This window comes from Trypanosoma melophagium, assembly GCF_022059095.1.
Source record: "Trypanosoma melophagium isolate St. Kilda chromosome Unknown ctg3segment0, whole genome shotgun sequence".
NCBI lineage: Eukaryota > Euglenozoa > Kinetoplastea > Trypanosomatida > Trypanosomatidae > Trypanosoma > Trypanosoma melophagium.
In genome coordinates, this window is record NW_027125162.1 from 913,205 (window position 1) to 936,478 (window position 23,274).

At 39.2% G+C, this 23,274-nt stretch overlaps 8 protein-coding genes across 9 annotated transcripts; all 8 read left to right on the forward strand.

Annotated features, from left to right (window-relative positions):
* Positions 1-1,193: 1,193 nt before the first annotated feature.
* LSM04_007658 (Mitochondrial substrate/solute carrier) lies at positions 1,194-2,168 on the forward strand (the record flags this gene model as incomplete). Its single annotated transcript, XM_067337338.1, has 1 exon — positions 1,194-2,168. One exon carries the CDS (start codon positions 1,194-1,196, stop codon positions 2,166-2,168), a length of 975 nt encoding a protein of 324 aa, XP_067189929.1.
* A 1,160-nt stretch (positions 2,169-3,328) lies between these two features.
* LSM04_008406 (Proteasome component (PCI) domain) lies at positions 3,329-4,543 on the forward strand (the record flags this gene model as incomplete). The annotated part of the gene is made up of 1 exon (XM_067337339.1): positions 3,329-4,543. The coding sequence occupies one exon, from the start codon at positions 3,329-3,331 to the stop codon at positions 4,541-4,543; it is 1,215 nt and encodes a 404-aa protein (XP_067189960.1).
* Positions 4,544-5,540: 997 nt separating this feature from the next.
* LSM04_003925 lies at positions 5,541-16,199 on the forward strand (the record flags this gene model as incomplete). 2 transcript variants are annotated; one of them, XM_067337340.1, is made up of 1 exon in its annotated part: positions 5,541-16,199. In XM_067337340.1, the coding sequence occupies one exon, from the start codon at positions 5,541-5,543 to the stop codon at positions 16,197-16,199; it is 10,659 nt and encodes a 3,552-aa protein (XP_067189754.1). The 2 variants fall into 2 exon arrangements, with proteins under 2 accessions (XP_067189754.1, XP_067189755.1); XM_067337341.1 differs by having other exon boundaries at positions 12,849-16,199.
* A 295-nt stretch (positions 16,200-16,494) lies between these two features.
* LSM04_000782 (uncharacterized protein) lies at positions 16,495-17,151 on the forward strand (the record flags this gene model as incomplete). The annotated part of the gene is made up of 1 exon (XM_067337342.1): positions 16,495-17,151. The coding sequence occupies one exon, from the start codon at positions 16,495-16,497 to the stop codon at positions 17,149-17,151; it is 657 nt and encodes a 218-aa protein (XP_067189587.1).
* Positions 17,152-17,965: 814 nt separating this feature from the next.
* Positions 17,966-18,691, forward strand: LSM04_007237 (uncharacterized protein; the record flags this gene model as incomplete). Its single annotated transcript, XM_067337343.1, has 1 exon — positions 17,966-18,691. The coding sequence occupies one exon, from the start codon at positions 17,966-17,968 to the stop codon at positions 18,689-18,691; it is 726 nt and encodes a 241-aa protein (XP_067189901.1).
* Positions 18,692-19,483: 792 nt separating this feature from the next.
* LSM04_007913 (uncharacterized protein) lies at positions 19,484-20,072 on the forward strand (the record flags this gene model as incomplete). Its single annotated transcript, XM_067337344.1, has 2 exons — positions 19,484-19,545; positions 19,598-20,072. The coding sequence occupies 2 exons, from the start codon at positions 19,484-19,486 to the stop codon at positions 20,070-20,072; spliced, it is 537 nt and encodes a 178-aa protein (XP_067189940.1).
* Positions 20,073-20,098: 26 nt separating this feature from the next.
* Positions 20,099-20,601, forward strand: LSM04_003910 (uncharacterized protein; the record flags this gene model as incomplete). The annotated part of the gene is made up of 2 exons (XM_067337345.1): positions 20,099-20,234; positions 20,363-20,601. The coding sequence occupies 2 exons, from the start codon at positions 20,099-20,101 to the stop codon at positions 20,599-20,601; spliced, it is 375 nt and encodes a 124-aa protein (XP_067189752.1).
* A 960-nt stretch (positions 20,602-21,561) lies between these two features.
* On the forward strand, positions 21,562-23,130 carry LSM04_001255 (WD40 repeat; the record flags this gene model as incomplete). Its single annotated transcript, XM_067337346.1, has 1 exon — positions 21,562-23,130. The coding sequence occupies one exon, from the start codon at positions 21,562-21,564 to the stop codon at positions 23,128-23,130; it is 1,569 nt and encodes a 522-aa protein (XP_067189611.1).
* Positions 23,131-23,274: the final 144 nt, after the last annotated feature.

Genomic DNA, 23,274 nt, shown 5'->3' on the forward strand with positions numbered 1-23,274 from the left:
CCTTTGCACATTGTTTACTAAGGATACTGCTGCGTTTTTGGAGAGAGAGAGAGAGAGAGATAGTATTATCATTTTATTGTTTTTCTTTTCTCCCCCAGTTTGATGGTAAAGGAGTTCTTTATCCGTATTGAAACGATGAAAAATTAAATACCCAAGAGAATTCTCCTATAAAAGAAACAAAAAACAAAACAAAGAAGAGTAAAGAAAAAAACGAACCGTAATAAAGGAAATAAAAGGAAAAAAAAGAACAGACTAAAAAGTTGTAGACATAATATGTAATACGGATACTGGTGTACACTTATACATATATTTATCATATAATATTGCCATTGGGAAAAAAAAAGTGGAAGGACCGAAAGGCTTTAGTGATTATTATAATTTCACGTTGCGTTATACTCCTTTTGCTGGAATTGTACAGGTCACTGCATGCATTTATATGGGGATGAGTTCAATAGAGAGAGAAATAGGGAGAAAAAATGGGGTAAACAAACTTAATAGAACCTTTTTTCTTCCCTCATTCCTCTATATGCACACTCTTTGACCCACCATGAGAATATAGAAAAGTATTTATCTTTTTTTTCCGGTTGTTTTGTTGTGTGTGTGTTCTGGGTGGAAACGAAATGACCGGTTGTTGTTTGTGTTTTTTTTTTCGTTTTCTTTCTGTTTTTCTTTGTTTGTTTGTTTTCCCCTTTTTTTTTGTTGTTGCTGCTTCATTTCTTTTCCTCGTGTGATTGTTGCGGCATCCCGTCAACCTTTTCATAGCCCTATCCGATTTGATGATTTTAAGGTGGGGCAATTGAGAAATGATGATAATGGTAGGTGGTGTTGTGTAACAGACGCTATTTGTATTTATTGGCATTGAATATTCTCTTTTTTTAGTGAGTGTATAAACTTTTTTTTATTTCTCTCTTCTTACTTTCTTGTATTATTTATATATCTCTTACTATATATGTATGTGAACATGGGTTGGACGTAAATAAGAAAGAAAGAAAGCACTTGGGAGAGTGACATAAGGAGGTATCCGATAAAAAATATTTCGTATTGATTTCCTCTTAATACATAAAAACAGAAGAAACAATAATAAATAATACAATAAAAACATCAGAAAACAAGGAATAAGAAACTTTGGGTATATATTACAAGAAAGAACTCTTCTTTTTTTTTAACATTCTTCATTCATTAAACTACTCTTCATGTCCTCCTCTCGAGAGAAGAAGCATGCACCGTGGGTAGATGTGGTTGCGGGTGGATTTGGTGGGGCAGTAGCAAAGTCACTGCTTTCACCATTTCAACGTGTAGTTGTCATGCAGCAACTCGGTGAACACAGGGAGTACAACACATTTCAACTCATTAAACACATTAGACAACAGGATGGTTGGAAAGGATTCTGGAGAGGAAACCTTACCTCTATGATTATTCGTGTACCATACTCAGGTGTTCAGTTTGTTCTCTACAGTCAATTGAAGTTTTTCTTTCAAAATATCTGTGAACGATATGTTCGTCCTAAAAAGAGTACAAGTGATACGGCTTCTTCGTTTTCTTATCATCACAGTGGTGAGAAATTGGAAGTGTTTATAATGAAATGCGGCGCTGGTGGTATCTCAGCAACTATTGCTGGTGCTGTTGTTTACCCTGGAGAAGTTGTGCGATTACGTCTAATGTCAGGCGACCGTCGATTTAATGGTATTTTTAATACTATTCGTTGTATTTACGCAGAGACAAACTCCCCACGTAATTTCTATCGTGGGTTAGGTGCCTCTCTTATGCAGCGCGTACCCGATATCCTCGTCAACTTCGCCACCTATGAAACCCTAAAGTACTCTCTCCTTGAGTGGGATTTCCTTAATACACATCCATCGTATAAAAATATCGTTTCCACTATTATTGGTGGCTCCGCCGCGGCCCTAGCGTCTATTCTCGTGGCCTTTCCCCTTGATGTCGCCAAAAGACGTATTGGAATGTCTGGGCAAACAAAGAGTGGAGTCGTGTACACAGGCGTGCGGGATTGTCTGCGGAAAGTGTACGCGGAAGAGGGGATTCGTGGTTGGTACGCGGGAGCCCGCATGGAGGCCGTGCGGTGTGTGCCGCAGGTGGTATTAATGTGGTTTTTCATTGAGGCGATTCAACAGGTGTTGACAGATAACTTTGTGAGGCCAAAGATCACATAGGAGAAGGCAACACTGTTGAAGGAGTAAAAAAAAATATATATATATATATATATATATATATATATATATATTTTTTTTTTTTATTTATTTATTTATAATAAAGAAAATACGAGTGATAATAATTAGTGTTGTTATTATAGTACTAAATATAAAAAAAAATGGGGAGATGGAGAGAGACAGAAAGAGAAAAAGAGAGATAAGGGATATATAGTGATTGCAGGGGTGGTTCTCTTTTTTTTTCTTTATAGAATTTGTAGAATGAGGGTATATGTCCCTCTTCATTTTCATGTGTCTTACTTATCTTGGTAATAGATGTGTTATATCTTATAAATAGGATTTGCATATGAAAAGTGATGAAAAGACTACAAATGAAGCCCATTTTATATTAATCATAAGAGAGGTAAAATATTTATCTGCATTTATATAATAACCTCTTCTTTTCTTTTTATTATTGATTTCCCTCTTTTAGGGTTGTAATTATTTGTGTTGTTGTTGTTGTTTTTTTTTTTTGTGTATGCTTCACTATTTGTTTGTTTTTTGTATTTTTCTATTTCTCCGTTGATATTTGTGTTTTCTCTTTTCCTTCTTAATATTACCATAGATAAATTGAAGATCGTTTTGGTCCATTCTCCGTGTTTTTCTCTTTTGTTTTAGTACCAATTTCATTCCCCATCATTTCCTGTTTGTTGTTGTTATAGTTGTTGTTCTTTTATTCTCCTTTCAGTGGCTCATTTTTGATGTCGTGAAAAAGAAAAACGTTAGAGAACTTAAATAATGCCTCTATATCGTTATATTATTGTTGTATTACTGAGGAGATCCATTCATTTTTTTTCTTTCTTTCTTTCTTTCTTTCTTTCTTTTTATTTTTCAAAAAAAAAATAACTTGTTTTGTATTTTCTCCTACTTTCTCTGTATGTATTGTAGAAACCATTTATTTATAATTTGGAGCAAAAAAAAAAAGGAAAAGAAAAAGAAGGAAGAAAAGAAAAGAAGAAATAGCAACAGGAAAAATAGCCACGTGACTTAGATTGGAGAAATAAAGAGGGAAGAGGTAAAAAGAGAAGTAAACAAGAAAGACAAGGAAAAGAACAAAAAAGAGTCAACGAAAGGAATACAGAAAAGAACCAAAGCACGAAAAAAAATAACAATAGCTGGAAGATATGGAGGAAAGAGCGAGGGTGTATTTGGATACCCTTATCGCCTCCCTGCAATCTACCGGACACACAGAAACAGCACAAGTTTTAACCCGAGCAAAAGATGAGTTGGGACGTTCATTATGGTGTGAGATGACAGATGACTTATTGTTGGCCATACGTGATCCATTGGTGCTGGAATCTGCATATGAATTACATGAAAATGTTTTGAAAATGACACGAGTGGATATGTCTCCTATGGCGTATGTGAAATTACTACATTATATTTGTTTCAGCCCTAATAGCACATTTGAAAAGGCGTCAGATCTTATTGATGGTGCCATTGCAACTCTTACATCTATCCCTGCAGAACAAGGAGGAAATGCGGCTTGTTGTATACAGGCTCTTTTATTGCTTGATAGAAATAATGCTGAAAAGGAATCTGCTAGTGGAAGGTTTGCGTGTCAAGCACGCCGCATCCTTGACACTGTTGAAACTTTTATTCAATCTAAACAAATGCATGAGGTGGAACCTGTTTTAGCTGCCTTGCATTGTCAAGCCCGTGGAAAAGATTATGAAATTCGTCGACAGTATACTATGTATTACAAAAATGCTTTTGAAACTGTAAGTAGTGCAGAACGTGCTGAAATGCCTATTATAGAAAGTGATATCTTGAATATTGCCTTTAAAACTGCCATTGCCGCCCTACTTTCCGAGGAAACGTACAATTTTGGTAAATTTCTAAATGATCGTCACTTCACCGATCGCCTTTCCTCCTCCCCAACACATGCGTGGATCCTGGAATGGCTCAAACTCTGCAATGATGGAAAGGTGGGGGAGTTTGAAGCCTTCGCCGCCCAGCATGGGGCGCAGATTGAGTCCAATCCCGATCTCTCCGCCGCCCTTCCCTCCATTCTCCACAAGGTGCGGCTCATGGCCCTTTTGCATCTCGTCTTCTACACCCCCTTCAACGAGCGGACGTTTGCGTTCGATGTGATTGGACGGCGGTGTGCGGTGGAGGCGGAGCGGGTCGAGCCGCTGCTCCTCGCGGCCCTCGCGCAGGGCATCGTCATGGGCCGCATCGACGGACTGACGCGGGAGGTGCACATCACGTGGGTGGAGCCGCGGGTGTTGAGTCTGCGGGAGGTGAAGGGCCTCGCCGTGCACGTCTCGAGCTGGAAGGAGAAGGTGCTCGGCCTGCTGCAGGCCGCCACGGAGACAGCGCGGGAGACGCAGAAGTAGAAGGAAGAGGAAGAAGGAAATGAGGAAAGGGAAAGAAAAGGAAAGGGAAGTGTGTGAATGGGAAAAGGAAGAAGAGGAAGAAGGAAAAAAGGAGTAGTGGACAGAGTGTGGGGAGTGAGACAGGGATAAACGCAAAGAGGTGGTTCACACTGGTAATGGAAGAAGAGGAGGAGGTAGTGAGGGGTGGGGTGGGAAACACCGAAAAAAAAAACAAGTATGGGGGGGAGAAAAGATGATGGATTTATTTCTTTATATTTCAAATCCCTCTTTTCTTTCATTCTTTTTTGTCTTTCTTTCATTTCCTCCTCCCTCCTCATTCTCTTTCTTTTTTTTTTCTATATTTGTGATTGCTGTTCTCCTTACTGCCGCTCTTACTTTGGGAGAACTCTGGTCAGTCATCATGTCTGTATGTGTGTTTGTTTGGTTGGTTGTTTTTTTTGTTTTTCTTTCGATTTCGTTTACTTACTTTCTTTTCCGCTGATCAATTGCCCGATAGCGTCTTTGTTCTTGAAGCCAAGAGCGGAGAATAGTAGAAGTATGCGCAAAGTGAAAACCCAAAACGAAAAAAAAGAAGAGGAAGAAGAACGAAGTGGATGCTTCTTGGAATAATTTCACTTCTTCCTTCGTTTCTTTCTTTCTTGTATTTTTTTCTTCTTTTGTTGTGAGTGAGTGTGTAATTTAATTTACAGTTTTTTCCTGAGACTCAATCATTTTCTCTCTTTTTCTTCTTTTCTTATCATTATGTTCTCATTAGCCGTCTAAAGGGGTGACGGAAAAACAAAGAAAATAAACAACAACATAAGAAAGGGCATTACACACACAGACATACAAACAGAAACAGAGAGTAGAGAGAAAAAAGTTAAAAGAATAAAATTACGGTTTTCTCTTTTTATTTTCTTTTTTTTTTCTCCAGCTATTGGTGTTATCATTCGGTAGCCTTTTTTTTCTTAGTTGTTGTTGTTTCTTTCGCTGTGTGTGTTTGTTGAGATTTTTTTTAATGCCCGCATCAACTGTTACCCTTAATCTTCCCAGTCTTGAATCTCGACGTCGTACTAAAAGTCCTCGAGGCATACAAGAAGTTTCACAGAAACCCGCTGCTCAGCAACCGGAATTGTTAACCATAAACACAGATGGTGAAGAAGAAGAGGAACGGGTGTTAAGACCTGATGAAATAAATGTACTTACTTGCAGTGATGAAGACTTTGAGGCGTGTCTTTCATATATTAAGGAAACCACCACTCGTGGAGAGGATATGCAACTAAAGAAGAAGAGTATGAAAGGTTACACAAAGAAACAAATAGCTGCTTTATATGAACGACTTGTTGCCTATCATGCTTCTTTGGTACATGCAAGTGAAACTTTGCATGGATTCCTTGAACGCCTGGAAGGACGTGTGGAAAAAATTAGATATGATGAGTCTTTACTACATGAATATTACCGAACATTAGAAGAAATGATTGAACGTGGTGAAGGGGATGTATTACATAGGGATGGTTCCTATCATCGTTGGCAACGTGAGTTAAAACGTGCGGCCCCACGTCATCGCTACTCAGAAGAACGAGAACGTTTAGAAACCCGTCAATTAAAATTACAGGACTTATTAGATGAGATTGAAATAGATATGCGAGATTTTGCGGTAAATGATGTGGATGATGCTGCTTTAAGTCGTGAGTATCGTATGAGTAATACAGAAGGAGGAAAATTGGAAGAAGTATATGAAGATGCGGCTAATGTTGGAAGTAGTCCAGAGGCACGATTACGTATGCGGGCTTTACGACCACTTTTACAACGAGTACGGGAATTACGTATTTTACCAAAATTACCTCCTAATGGAGTTCATTCACGATTACGAAAAGAACTTATTTTACCCTTTTCCGCACGTGTATTAGCATTAAAATTAGATGATGGAAATAACGCTGGTGATCGTTTTGTAGAATGGTATGTTAATGCCGTTATTGATCCATTAGCATTATCTCAACTTGTGGAATTAGTTCCTCGTGAATATCTTGTTACGACCACGGTACGACTTATAAATGCCTGTGATATGTGTGCGAGTTTGCGACAGTCGCAAGCTCTTCCAGATGTTTCTCACGTTGTATTACAAGCAATTGCAGAAGGTAGAGCAGATGCTGTGGCTTCTCTTGTGTTATCACCATCCGGTTCATACTTACGGGCACTTGATATTAAAGAAAATGCGGGTATTATCTTTTATACAGCATTAATTACAGGTCAGATTGAAGTATTGCGTCGTCTTATGTCCGTTGGTTTTTATAGTACCAATGCACTTATAGTATGGCTTTTTTTAAATCCCAATATCTCAGATTCTTTTTATGTAAAATATATGAAACAAATTGGAATCAGTGTAAATAAATTTATAGAGGATGAAGCACTAGCTGAACAAGCAAATGGTGGTAGTGAAACGCATCATGCTTTATTAGATGATGTTGTTTTTGAAACTCCACGTAATACCTTGGATAATATGGAAAGTGGAATGAAATTAACTTTACTTATATCTGGTCTTTGTGAGTCTTTAAGACGTTTCCTGCATGATCGAGGTTTATATAAAAGACAAGCTTCTACTTCTACGGGAAATCCTTCTCCTAATACAGCAGAATATGGATATACAACTTTGGAATCTGCTAAACAATATGCAGAAACACCACAAGGAGTAACATCAGCGGTATCTATGGGTGTACGATCTGTACCACGTGGAAGTGCGTTTTGTTCATCTGCTGGAGATTTTTCTTTCTCATCATTGTTAAGTAAGAAGAAATTCGATCGCTTGTTATTATCACCAATAAAATGTGCTGTATTACCTGCTGTTAGTACATCTATATTACGGCGAGTGGATCCTTTAGGATATACACCTCTTGAGAGTACTACATCACATCTTTTACTTGTAGGCGATACATCTACGGCTAATGCACATATTGTACGTTTACCCCCGTATTATACCACTTCATGGGATGAAAATGAATCCATTAAATCTGAAACTTTTAGACGACGAGAAAATCATCAGTTATCTTTACAAGCAAGGAATTTAAGTTTTTATTATGAAGCCCATATATCATTAAAATTTTTCATTAATGATGTTCCTATAAGTGAAACCCCTTTTAGTGTATCCTCATTATCAAGTGATGAAAATGAGAATGATGTACCGGTGGCTTTGCAGAAATCTAATGTATTTGTTGGTTGGTGTACGGAATCGTGTGTAGGAGCTGCAGATGGACGTTCTACGCAACCTCCACTTGGTAGTGATTGTAATTCCTTCGGTATTTCCTTTGATGTTATACATAGATGGCGAAAGAATAATACAACGGAAGAAATTATTCTTCGTCCTATGAAACATGTCATGGGACGAACAACTCCTCTCACTGTCGTAAATGGAGAATTAGGAGAAGAACAACGAATACATGGTAATACTATTGGAGGAGAAAAAGAGATTTCACTTATTCGAGTACATGTGGAAGATGCTGGTTTAGAAAATGATGAGCCTAATATGGATAATTATTCAGATGCCAAGTATTCTTCACTGATTCGAAGATCCCCGCTTGGAAATCGTTCTCCTTCTCCATTAGAAGAATCGGAATCTCATACAATGATCGCTACAGTTCCAGAGACTATTGTTCCCACTGTTGGTTTGATTCAACATAATAAGCATAATCATACTAACGTACATGATAAGGATGGGAAAGAAGAAGAAGAAGTTACAGAGAGGTTTGCTGTACATGAAAGTATGATATTCTCTAATTGTGCCACTGTTATTAGAGGCATATCGGTGTATAAATCACTAGCCCTTGTTGTGGGATGTCATGTAAGTTTAGGAACTGGCAAAGCATCCTTTACAATAAATGGAACTTCTCTTGGTGTGGTATTTAATACACTACCGCCCGCCTCTTCTTCACTTCGACCAGCTGTGAGTCTTCAAGCCTCAAGGAATATTACGAATCAAATGCAATGTGAAAATTTATTTGATGCTGCGGCAGTTCGTTTTGTATTTGAGCAAAATTTACTATTAGCAAGTCATATTATGAAAAAACAGGGTTTTTCATCGAGTGATATGTTTACTTCAGATGTGGCGAGTTCAAAAAAGATGGATAAACGAAAAGAAGAATCCCATGCATCTATTCCTGGTGCTCTTCCTATTACACATCCATTGTTATTTGATGATTCCATGATGAACTGTAGACTTATTAGGCTAATCACATGTGAAGAAGGTTCTTTACTTATTGGTGATAATTATGATGATGAACTTTTACGAAGCGATAAAGAAGCGTTAGCTCTTGGGACATCTTCTCGAGTTACATCAAACTCTGTTCGTCAAATGCTAAATGCATTATCTTCTAATGAAAATATGTTATTTTTTCCTCCGGTTCTTCTTAAACGTCGCAGCGATGATAATGATAAGGAGGTTAATGTTGTTACTATTATTCCAGAAGATGCTTCTCTAGTTCCTCTTTGTATTGCATTGGCTTTACGACAACGTATTCCAGCTTACCGTATTGCGGTGCATCCCTTGACAGATTTTACTAGTATGGATGATATGAATATGCGTCAACGACGTATGGCAATTTTAGCAGCGGCTACATTAGGATATGCAGAAATTTTACATGTTTTACTGGAACGTATTTCCGTATATGAATTTCTTGAATTATTCACAATAAGAAGTTCGGAAGGTAAAAAAATGAATTTATCCATGTCTAGAAATAGTCGAAAGTTTTCTCGTGGTGATTCTTGTAGAGTTACCTCTGCCACCATGTTACATCGTGTGGAGTATACACCACTGCATTGTGCTATTCTTGAAGGTCATCAGGATTGTGTACATCTTATTCTCTATTACTTAAATGAGACCATATCAGAAGAATACAGACGACATGCGTTAAATGTATTAACACGTAGTGGAGAAACTGCTCTATTAATGGCATGTCGTTTAGGGTATACAGATATTGCGAAACGACTTCTTTTAATGGGAGCTGCACCTTCTAGTTTTGATCGTGTTACACGAGCGAATTGTTTAGAACTTGCCTGTGCTAGTCGTAGTGAAGAAATTGCTATGATGTTACTTCAAACACCGGATTATCATTCATATGTGGCGGTTAATCAAGCAGGAGTGGCCCCACCATTGTGTTGGTGTGCAATAAATAATATCGGTTCACTTATTCGTCCATTACTTGAAAATGGAGCTAATCCTAATATCACGCTAGATGGACCCACTCCACTTCTTTTAGCGGTTAGTTTAGGTAGTGAACAGGCGGCGTTGGAATTACTAAATTGTTGTCATGCCGCTTCTAATGTTTCCACAACGGATGCCTCTCATCAAGAGTCTTTTGCCTCTATGCATCTTTCACGTTCACTAAAGACTGATTCTATTATGGGTTCTAATGAATTTTTAGCCGCATTAGATGTGGATGCGTTAGATCCACGAACCCAGTGTGCGGCTTTGCATTTAGCATGTGAACAGGGACAATTAGAAGTTGTGCGTGGTCTTATCACAAAAGGTGCTTCATTAAATTTACAGAATAAATCAACGTATGCGAATCCACTACAAATGGCTATTATAAATGGGCATGAAACTTTAGCATTAGATATATTGGAATACGCTAAAGATAAATTACGTCGTGGATCAAATGTTTTAGATATTGCTGCTATTGAAAAGAATGGAGATACGGCTTTACATCTTGCCGCACGAGCGGGTTTACTTCAAGTAATTGAATACATCATGTCTCAATTCTCTGATGAGGAAATAACACGATTGTGTTCCCTTCGCACATTTGCCAAACGTCCTAATGCGATGAGTCCTGTCGCCACCAATCGACAAGGACGAACACCACTTCTTTTAGCTATTCATGCCCATCAAGAAGCCGCAGCACAACTTATTGCTTCTTTAATGCCAGAATGTGTTTTAAATCCTGGTGGTCCTGTAATTGATGGAACTTCTCTTGCTATTATTGCAAGTGATGCGGAGGGACTTGATAATGTTACACTATTTCTTTTATCGCAAAAAGGTTATATTGCGACGAATGCCTTTCGTGAGGGTTTCTTTGCACGATATAATGCCAAACGATTACAAATGGACTTGAGTGAAGATGCTGCTCTCCCTAAATCTCTGAAAAAGAGTGAGGATGTATTCCCCTCTTATGATGATCTAAACGCTACTTCCACAAATAAACAAGAAGTAGAAAAGGTAGCCAAAGAAGAAGAAGCAGAAGCAATGGATAGATTATGTATTAATAGTGAAAGTCCCTATCCACAATTACCACAACAAAGACGTGGTACAAACGTTACGGCAATGTTTTTAGCTCGTGCAAGTATTACTGTTTTGGACGCTTCAAAAAAGTTGGGTATTGGGAAAGAAAAACGATCTATCTTATTATCTCAGCGACGTTTACCAACACGCGATAGGTCGTCTCGAACAGAACATCAAAGACGACGTAGTACATTTGTAAAAATGTTACTTGCGAAAGGAGGCTCTGCCCCGTCTGTTCGAAAATCTATTCTATTCTTAGAACAGGGATTTGCTCTGGAGGAATTATACGTTATGGTGGATATTATTTCTAGTGAAACTTCACGAGTGGCACAAAGTATACGAGCTATGCAGTATGTAGAGATTATTACCAATTTCCTTCGTGAGCATGGCGGTGTACGTGTACCCTCAAGTGATGCCGTTATATTTGCCCGAAAGCTTCTCGCCGTTCCAATGTTAGTGCAAGCTGCAGAGACTGTGGGAATAGAAGAAGCCAAGCGACGATTATTAGAAATGCGACCATTTTGTCAAGAAATGATTAACCTCATACGTACACGTGGACAACATGAGGATTGCGTAGATGAGATGCGACAGATGTTAGAACAGCGAGGAACTACAGTTGGTATTAATTCTACTGGTATGAATAGTAGTAATAATTCCTCTTCATTTACAGATGATGTGACTTCTCCATTTGGCTTTACAGCACTACAGTTAGCCGCCTCCTTGGGATTATCGCATGTATGTGAATTTCTCCTTAGTGAGTGTGAAATGGATCCACTTTATGTACCGCGGAAATTAACCACAATTGTGCAGAGTAGTGCAAAGTGGTTTGCCACACCTTTTCGTCTTGCCCTCCGCGCTGTGAGTGTGGAAACCGTTTCTGTCTTTCTACAACTCGCGAGTCCCCCGAATGGATTGCGGAAACTGCTGGAACACAGGGAATTGTTCAAAGCCGATGAACAGCAGCAGACAGCGGTGCAGGAAATTATTTCCAAACCAATGGATACACTTAATTCAGGAAGTGTTATAGACGCTTTACATTTATTACGATTACTTCTCTCGTGTGGTGCTGTGGTTTTGGGTAATTTTGATGCGGATGGAAATGATGCGTGGATGTTAGCTGTGCGGGCCACACCGGGAAAAGGTACAAAATTACAAATCTTTATTGATGAGAATATGGAATTAGAAAATGAGGAAAGTATTGATATGAAAAGGAAAGAAGGATGTCAAGATAAGAAGGCGAATGAATCCATTGGAGGACATTCTAGTAAAGGAATGGTAGATGTTGTATCAAAATTAACGGGTAAAGATGGGAATGAGAATACCCCAAGAGAATTACAAAACACAGATAATGAAAGTTCTTTTGGTTCAATTGCCACGTCGTTATCAAATGATGTGTTTTCAGATCAACATATTGGATTACCCACAGTTGGATTAGAACATACACAGATTATTCATAGTGTGCGAAAAAAACAAAAAGTGGGTTCGTATGCATATTATACACAACTTATATTTTTATGTGCTGAGTATAATCCACAGTGTTTAGTATCCTTCTTAGAGCACTACTCTCATGTTCTCTCACCTTCTGTATTTCATCCAACAACAGGAGATACTCTCTTAGTATTTCTTCTGCGAAGAGCGGCGAGTATCTACGCATCTGAGTGTGGCACAGAAACTATATTATCCGCAGAGATGAGTCATGAAGATGCGGTACAGTCTACACGACGTTTATATACAGAAAATGATTTTAATAATTCTGCAAATGAAGATATTACACCGTATCGAGATCCATTGACTATTCCAAGTGTCTATCGTTTGTTACTTGTGGTGGAACAATTATTACGAAAGTTTAACTTTACCAATCTTTACCATCAACAAGAGGATGGACAAACCGCTTTATCTCTTGCCGCACGTATGAGTTATACAACACTTGTAGAACTTATTGTTCTAGCAGAGAGTAGACATTCAACAGTTAGTACATTAGCCCCAAAGTATAGAAGTAATTCTGCTATAACAAGTAGAGGTCCAAGTATTGCGAATACTTCTTTAGATACAGGATTAATGAATGAAAACCTTAGAAAAAATTTGGAAACCGCCTCTTGTTGGATGATACTTGCGACCCGTTTATACTATGCTGAAGAAGATATGAAAACTGTTACTACAATATTAAATAATCTTTCAGATGATGCGATTAAATTTTCTTTCTTGTCACTTGTATATTCGAATTTACATCCTATTCTGGCTATTCGTTTAGCCGCTATGTATGCAAATAATGTAAAACGTTTCCTTGTGCGTCCTGAAGCTGTGAATGCGTTTTGGTGTAATATTCTCTATGCAGAGTATGCAGGAAGATTAGAAGAAGTAAATGTAACAGCATCCCAGTGGAGTTCTATTCTTACTCTATTACTCCCTACAGCTTCTTCTATTCCTATTTATCTTATTAAAGCTATACCATCCTTTGCCTCCGACTCTATAAAAAATGATAAAACTATTTCATCATCTTTATCTACAGATATTAATGAGAGTTTAACGTCTACACAAAAAGAAAAAGGTGCAAGTATTCGTGATCCCACAAATTGGAGATTTATTGTAAAGAGAACGGAACAATATGTTAAACAACTCTCTGCAGCTGCCGTTTATGTTGCGTCACCGGCTTCAGCTTTAGCTTCTATTCAAAATAATAATGGTAATGGTGGAATATCTATGACTCCTTCACAACGTCATATACTTGTTGCCATGGCCGCTCATTTTCATGAAATTATAGAACTTTCAGTACGTTTTGATAATCCTACACTCATGGCATCTCTTATTAGTTTAACACCTCAAGAATTAAACAGTTGTTTAAAACATGAGTGGCGTATTTTAATCGAGGAACATCATTTTGATGTCATTGCTGTGGCCGCTAGTAGTGTTCATGTTCTAAAGTATTTCACAGAGAATCCAGAAACAGCACCGTATATAAGTATAAATAGATATGATCGTATTAATCCTAATAATGGAATTCCTGAAGATTTAAATGTTCCTGTAAAGTTAACAGAAGAACCTCGTCGTCCTGTAACACGGGGTTCTGTAAGTGTAGCATCTCTGCTAAAAAGACATGGAAGTGATACCGGAAGTATTATTGGAAATTCCCCATCAAGTAAAAACCTGGATAGACCATCCTTTGCTTCCATTGAAAACAGATCCACCATCACCACCGCAACAACAACAACAACAACAACAACAACAACAACCAAAAGAAATAATAAAGAAGTAAAACTCATGGCCGTCAATCTCTTGGGATTTGATGTACAAAATAGTCCCAAAAACAATACAGATATGGATGGCCCACATAATGAGGATGGCATGCAATATATGGATATGTTAACAGCCGCAAGAGAACGGGAAACGGCATCAGCCGTCACGTGGGGCATTGGAGCCGCCACTCGCCCGGTAGCTTTGCGAGAACACTCCAAAACGATGGAAACAAATCCATTATTAACATCTCGGCCGTCTGTTATGGCGGGATCATACAAAAAACGAACGGGCGGAAGTGTTGTGATTGCCGAAACTTCCATCGGGAAAGGACGAGCCCCGTCGACGACGATAACACCATCCCAACGTTTACAACAACGTGATACACGGCGTTCGGTGCTATTTACACAAGAGAGAAAATCACCACTACCAGCAACAGTGACAAATTCACCTTCGTCATTAGAACTAACAACGCGAAGTCGTAATTCATTACATTGGCGTTCTAATATATTTATGGAGCCACAGGAGCAACCACGTTATTTTCCGTATTATCTCTGTGATTGGTCACTTCACACCACACTCTTACTACATGCACCCAAACCTTCGGCAAAGACAATTGATGTTTTGCTTTCTTTGTTAGATCAACGAGCCCCACTTTCACCTTCTGCGGTGCAAATATTCCTTGCTGCTTCTCGTCCTGTTAATCGCTGGGAATCAAGTAATGGAGAACTTATAACAATAAGTTATACTACAAGAACTCATAAAGATACCATTTTACATCTTTTAGTACAAAATGATCAGATTCAATTAACACGGTATTTTTTAGCAGCTGCCTTGTGTTACTTTACATGTTATCAGTATGACCCTCCAACGACTGTGATGCCTCCAGAATTTCCATCGATTGAATTTCCAAAAACAGACGGAGCTCATGAAAAAACTATGAAAACAAATCTCAAAGCTGGAACGGATGAAATAAAAATGACAGCTGAAGAAGAATCATCACATCCTGCAGTATTTTTACGAAGTATGTTACGTATGAATAAACATGGACTCACTCCCTTTGATTATGCGCGTGGACAGATGATATCTGTTTTATCAGAATATGGATGTGTACCACCGTCTTATCGTCCAAATCCACAAGGTTTCTCTCGTGCAATTCGTTTAACAACTAATCATTCTCTTTTCTACTCTGTTCCTCGTCTTTTACTTGTTTCAGATGTCTTTACCAGACTTCATGATGAAGGTTTGGGTAAACATTCAAAACGTGTGATGCTCGAAAGCAAAATAAACGATGTTCCGGATGCAACTATTATTCGTAATCAAGCATTAAGTCAACGTAGTACGAAATCGAATATTTTACCAACAATTTTAGCAGATAATGTAAGTCTTTTACATTTAGGTCTTTGTTCTGCAGAAGATGAACTTGTGATACAAAGTATTAATGAAAAACGTCAAACACAGTTAACACGTATTGTGTCTTCCTATAAAAGACCAAAGAGCCCAACACCACAGGTGTTTACTTCATTACCAACCACTTCACGTGCTTCACCATATGGTGTACGAATAGGTTTTTCACGGAACTCTAGTACAAAGAATATGACTAACACAACTACTTCTACTGGAACTAATCCAATGAACTTTGCGGGTATGAAAATAGATAAAGATCTTCCAAGTGCATTAAAACTTCTAGATGTACTTCGTGAACGGGGATTTGTTACATTTCCTTTACTTCTTCCTGTAACCGATGAGTTTGGACAACCCATTAATGATCTTGCACACTCCTCTGATACTGCTATTCTAATTAGTATGACTCCCATGATGCTTGCCCAACATGCTGGTGTTTTGAAACGAGAAAATGGAAGTGCCGCACCGGTAGCTCCAACAAATCCTCAGCCAAAGAAAAATAAAGGACAACGTAGTAAAACTACTGGAAATGAAACCATAGCTATACTCCCACGTTTTACACCTGGTAGCGGAACTGTTAATGGACGTCATCCTGCAGACGTACTTGATTCATGGGTGACCACACGTCGTGCAAAGGCAAAGGGAGCTGCAAGGGGTTTACAACAACACCCACAAGCACATATACTTATTAGAGTATTGGGAAGTGGAGTGATAGGACGCACGATTCGTCTGCTTGGACTCACGACAGCGCCATCGTATGAACCACACAAGTGAGAAAGTAGTAAAATTTTGTTGTTGTTTTTTTTTTTTTTTTGAAAACAGATGTAATTTAGGTAAAGCATTGAATTGGAAGTTGCTTCAATTATCTTTGTTTTTCTCTTTTGTGTGCCTCTGAAGGCGAGAATAAAATTGTCATACTTTGGAAAAGACAGAAGTATATATGAAATGTGGAATTATTCTATTTGTTTGTTTGCTTTTTCCTTTGATTTCATTCCTTGTCTGTTTTTTTTTCCTTCTTCATTGCTTAGTTCGTATATCTAAAACAACAACAATAAAGACTCTTGCTGTAATGATGCTCTTGTACCGTGTGTTATTTTGTGTTCTCGCTTTGCTGCTGAGTACAGGCCCCGTATGCGTATCAGCTAACAGCGGTGCTCCTACTCCTACAACTACTGAAACTACTACTGCTGAAGGAAATGCTGCTCAACGTAATGCCAGTTCTGAAGCGGCTGGTAACGGTGCTGCTGAAGGGCAAGCCGGTGTTCAAGCTCGTGAAGGTCAGTCCAATGGCAATGTCGCAACACAACAACAAGGACGTACAACTAATAATGACAACCCGGGCTCACAAGAACAGACGGCGGGCACACGAGAACCAGGAAGTTCTGCCACACAACCTTCTTCTTCTACATCTCCCAATGCACCAACTGGAAATCCCCCACAGCCCAATGTAGAGGGAACCGCCGCTGGGGGTAGTGGTGGTAATGCACCAGCCACAACCACTACAAATAAACCAGAGAACACGAACTCTGCCACCTCAAGTACAACCAGTAAAGAGCAATCGCCCTCAACAACAACAACAACAATTCCTTCTGACACAGAAAATGACAAGAAACCAAATGTAAAGGGTGATGCAGACAGCAGCAGCAGTATCAGCAGTATGCGTTCTGTGTGGGTGCGTGTGCCACTACTGATTGTGGTTACACTGGCCTGTATTCTTCTTGTGTAATTGTGGTGCTGGTGATTCAGGTCATCCTGTTTGTTTTTTTCTTTTCTTTGTGCTTGCATTCCTACAGTCTAACTGATCTTTCCACCTGTGCTGGGATTCTCTTTTTTTGTTTCTTAATGTGCTTTGTGTGTTTTTACTCTGTTTGTCCTATAATACTTATTGCTGCTCCATTGTGTGTGTGTGTGTGTTCTTGGAGACCCTGTGTGTCTGTGCTCGTACAGTAATGGTATTGAACTGTTTTGTGCATAGGGGAAAAAAAGAAATAGTAACAGATGAATTTATTTATAATTGTGTGTACACATGGACTTACACCCATAGTTGGTGTATTTCTGTGTGTACTGGGTACCTTGGGCTAATTGTTAATTTATTTGTGTTTGTTTGTGGTTTTCTGGGTCATTGTGTGTGCGCTTGGCCCTGCACTGTTATAGTGATGGTCTGCTTTGTGGGGAGGGAGAAAATAATAATAATAATAATAATAATAATAATAATAATAATTGAAAGACGTTTATATTCATCATTGCTTTTTCATGACCATGGAAGGAGTTACCTTTGTAGTGATGTATGTGCTGTGTGAATTGGCTATGCTTTTAATATATTTTCAATTTTGTTTGGGTTATCCGCATTACAGTCGGTTTTGTGTGTTTGTTTTTTCTAAGGGTGTCCCTTAAATTGGTGCTCTAGGTGTCATTCTGTTTGGTTGTTTTTACCTCCGTTTATGTGTACTGCTCTTTTTTTGTATGCCTATTTTATCTTTTTCTTTTTTTGTCTTCCTCTTCCTTGTATCAGTCTATTGAAGTCAAGAACAACAACAACGATGGCAAAGGCTATAATGCTGAGGTGCTACCTGCTCTGTCTACTAACTCTTGCACTGTGTTGTGCTAGTGGATTAGTATGGGCTGATAGTCCCAAAGCCTCTGATGCCCTTATTAAAATATCCACTGTTGGAGCTCCTTCTCTTGTTCGTCATGCTATTCCTGCGGCTGAAGGTGAAAAGGCGAAGGCTAAACGTAAAAATGAAGTCGAAGATGACTGGGACGATGAAGATGAAGATTATAACGATGAGGATGAAGACCTTTTGTGGAATGACGCTTTCTGGGATGAAAAAGATGATGATGATGAAGAAGGTGACTGGGGTGATGAAATTGTCGGGAACAAAGATGTTAAGGCTGAACATAATAACGATGAGGATGAAGCTTTTGATGATGATGATGATGATGATGATGTTCAACCTCAGAAAGTCAGTGGTAACACCAAACCATCTGGTACCAGTGGACAGGTGGCATCTCGTGATCAGCGTACTAAGGCACAAAGGGGTTCGAATACGAACTCTCTCTCTCCCAATACACCCAGTGGGAAGAAATCAACTCCAGCGACGACCACCGCAACAACGACAACACTTCCTTCTGACACAGAATATGACAAGAAACCAAATGTAAAGGGTGATGCAGACAGCAGCAGCAGTATCAGCAGTATGCGTTCTGTGTGGGTGCGTGTGCCACTACTGATTGTGGTTACACTGGCCTGTATTCTTCTTGTGTAATTGTGGTGCTGGTGATTCAGGTCATCCTGTTTGTTTTTTTCTTTTCTTTGTGCTTGCATTCCTACAGTCTAACTGATCTTTCCACCTGTGCTGGGATTCTCTTTTTTTGTTTCTTAATGTACTTTGTGTGTTTTTACTCTGTTTGTCCTATATAATTGCTGCTCCATTGTGTGTGTGTGCTTTTCACCAATGGCAAGTTGTCTTGTGCTGTGCGGAAAAAAATATATATCATGCACATGTGCATATTCATTTTCATAATTACGTATACAATGATTTACACCAATTGGGACTACATTTCTCCCCCTTTACTATGGATAGTGGGCTAATTGTTAATTTATTTTTCGTTTTATTTTTGATACTCTGGTCTTCTGTATGTACTTTCCCCAAACACCGTGATATTGTCTTGTTTTCTGCAGAGAGAAAATAATAATTGCAGAGAAACACATATATTCGTAATTACGTCTACACTGAACGAGGGCGACACAGTGTTATATATGTCTGTGATTCTTGCTTCTCGCCTTAGTTTTCTTAGTTTCTTTTTTCTTCTTTTTTCTTTTTTGAGGGATTAATTGTGATTTTGTGCTTCATGCTGGGTACTGTGTGTTTTGTTCCTTTGATTTGAACTCCATCTAAGTGGTGGTTGTTGCGGTGCTTTTCTGTTTTTCGTGAGGTGATGACGTTGCTGTGTGTTGTTTGATATGATTCCCTTTGTTTGTGTTTGTGTCTCCTCCTCTTTTTTCTCCAGACCGGTGAATTAAGATAGTATCAACAACAACAACAACAATTGTTGTGATGGCAACGCGTTATATGCTCTGTGTTTTGGCTGTCACACTGTGTTTTGGCTGTCACACTGTGTCGTGTCTGCAGTTGTGCGATAGCTCAAGCAGATAAACCTACTGAGAATAGGCCAGTGGATACTGAATCTGAAGTTCTTCCTAATCCTGAAGGGCAAACTCTCTCTCACGCATCTTGTCCACCTGCTAAATCTACTGGTTCTAATCCATCTCAGTGTTCCAATGGTGATGGGGCTGGTAGAGGCGGTAGAGTAAATTCAGCGAGTCAAGAACTGTCGGCTGATCCACAGGTCAAAGGTGCATTGAATGGCCAGTCAACTGATGGAGGTGTTGGTAGTGGTGCGCAATTGGAACAAAAAGGAACAGAGCATGTAGAGGATGAGGAGAAGAAGGCTCTTGGGCAACGAGATGGAAATTTAAAGGGAGCTGATGTTTCCCAAGGGCAGCCGACTGCTCGTGCAGGTTCAGGCGGGAGAACAGAAACAGCAGAGACAGAACGTACGGTATTGCAACCACACAGTCCTGGAGAGAATAAGATCTCCGGTAAACCCAAAGGTGAAGAAAGTCAAGACTCAACGACTGGGTGAAAGGTGCTGATTCAGTTGCTGCTAAAATGGAGAAAAATACTGGTCCAGAAACTGATCTCCGTGTTAACTCAAACCCAACCGCCCAACAAAACAGCCCTGGTGCTTCAGAATCCCAAGACAACAATTTGGCAGCGAACAACCTCACAGATACAACAGAACAAGGTACTCAAAAGAACGACAATGCACCAACGACAGAAACTACACCTCAAACAAATACACAACACCAAGAAACTACTACACCACAATCATCTACTGCTGGTGCTGGAACTCCTGCATCGACTTCACCACAGACAAATATGGGGGAACCATGTCTGATGCCACTCCTGCCACCTCAAGCACAATAAAAGAGGATTCCACAACAACAACAAAAACGACACCTTCTCCTACTGTGCATGCAAACAGCAGCGACAAGAAACCAAATGTAAAGGGTGATGCAGACAGCAGCAGCAGTATCAGCAGTATGCGTTCTGTGTGGGTGCGTGTGCCACTACTGATTGTGGTTACACTGGCCTGTATTCTTCTTGTGTAATTGTGGTGCTGGTGATTCAGGTCATCCTGTTTGTTTTTTTCTTTTCTTTGTGCTTGCATTCCTACAGTCTAACTGATCTTTCCACCTGTGCTGGGATTCTCTTTTTTTTGTTTCTTAATGTGCTTTGTATGTTTTTACTCTGTTTGTCCTATAATACTTATTGCTGCTCCATTGTGTGTGTGTGTGTGTTCTTGGAGACCCTGTGTGTCTGTGCTCGTACAGTAATGGTATTGAACTGTTTTGTGCATAGGGGAAAAAAAGAAATAGTAACAGATGAATTTATTTATAATTGTGTGTACACATGGACTTACACCCATAGTTGGTGTATTTCTGTGTGTACTGGGTACCTTGGGCTAATTGTTAATTTATTTGTGTTTGTTTGTGGTTTTCTGGGTCATTGTGTGTGCGCTTGGCCCTGCACTGTTATAGTGATGGTCTGCTTTGTGGGGAGGGAGAAAATAATAATAATAATAATAATAATAATAATAATAATAATAATTTGAAGCTATTTTTTTCCATAATTGCTTATTCAGGATCAGGGAAAATACTTTTCTGTAGTGATGCATGTGCTGTGTGAATTGGCTATGCTTTAAATTTTTTCGATTTTTGGGGGAGTTTTTTTATCATTTGGAGTAGTTGTTTCCGATAGAAATGTATAGAAAGACAGTGAGGACATTGGGCCTCTTTCTCGGTTGTATTTTGGAAATTCAGGGATGACTCTACAAAACTGAAATGGATTCTATGTTTTCCGGTGTTGTTCTTGTTTTTTGCTGGCCATGCCGGAAGAAATGGATATGAAGTGTATGGTAATGGAAAGAGATGAAAAATTATTGTTTTTTTTTCCTGATTTTTTTTCATATATTATATTACGCTCCTCTACTGTTACTGTTACTTTTGCTACTGTTGGCTTTTTGTATTATTGTTTTATGTATTTCTAGGTAGTGAGGGAGATACGAAAGGATGTCTGCTGATGCGAATAGTAAGAGCACAACCAATGATAAATCTTCGGCGCAGCCTCCTCCAAATACGGTGGATTACAGTAACATAAATTCACGAAAGCGTCCAAGAGTAGCCTGTTTAAAGCAAAACTTTTCTCGTCATCTTTATCAAATGATGATTCGACAATTACATCATGATGGATATTTGGCAGCCGCAGCAGCAGTAGCAGATGCCACAGGAGTTGTGGTACCGAGATTACAAGAAGACGGTCATCGACTCTCTAGACTTGTGGCACGTGGTTTGGCAGATGAGGCAAGTTGCATTATGGATATGCAGAACTTTATGCAAAGTGAGGTGGTGGAGCGTTATCTTAGTGCCTCACGCTTGTATATACCACTTCATCTCTCTGAAAGTTCAACAGTGGGACAGGCGGCATATCGAATGCGGGAACGATTTACAACTTCTTCATTGGGAGGTGTTGTGCGGCGTGTGAGTGTTTCACCTGATGGGACTTTAGTCTCTTGTGGGGGAACGAATGGGTTGTGTGTCGTATTTTCATTAAAAACGATTGAAGACCTTATGGCCCTGGAAGAGGTTCGGCAAGAAAATCAATTTCGAGGAATTGATGGAAGTAATAACAGTACTACTGTTGGAGTCCGTAATGCAAGTAATAAAATTACAGAACTCGCAGAAGCAAGAAGATTTCATGAACATACACAATCTGTTGAAGCCATGCATTTTCATCCTTCACAACCACTCTTACTTACTGGTGGACGTGAAGGGGATTTATATGTTAGAGATTACAGTCAACCAGATAATAAGATAATTCATAAGCTACATGATACTTATCCTATCCGTACCGGTGTATTTCACCCTTCTGGTGAATATATATTATATGGTACAGATCATCCAGCACCTCGACTTTTAAATCTTAGAACAGAGAAATTAATGACACCTGCCACTGCGGGTGATACAATAAGCGTTGGTTCAAGAAATACGATGACTACAAACAGGAATTCAATATCTTCAGGAGGAGGTGGATTTAGGAGAGGAGGTGACATGAGTCATACAGCTGCACTATGTGATGTAAACTTCTCTTCAGATGGACGTTTGTTTGCTACATGCAGTTTAGATGGTTCTATTATTTTATATGATGGTGTCAGTAGTCGTGTGGTTGCCAAAATAAGTAATGCTCACTCAACTGTACCTGTAACGAGTGTATCATTTAGTCGAACAGGAAATATTTTTTTAAGTGCAGGAATGGATTCTGTGGCTAGATTATGGGACTTGCGCCGTGCAGATGGTAGTTGTGGTACACAAGAAGTAATGTCATTTGGAGAGCCACGTAAGTGTAATCACCGCAGTATACACGCTGTTTTCAGCTGTAATGAGAGTCATGTACTTTGTCAAGATACTTCACTCTTCGCTATTCATGGGTATTGTGTTTACACCGGTGATATATCATATTCCTTGGCGGTCCCAAGTCATATGCAGAGGGGATTTGCGGCATCACCTTTTTGTAATGCTGTAGTGAGTGGTGGTGATGATTGCCGTGTGCGTCTCTGGACACCATCTTGGACGGCTGCATGATATATATAGTTATTGTTGTTCTTTTGTTTTTCGTTTTTTTTTTTTTGGAGATTTGAATGGGGAGTTATCAGAGACTGGTAAAGTCTCTCTTGAAGGAGGATGAGGAGAAAAAGTAAGAAAAAAGAAGAAACGCATCTGAAAGGA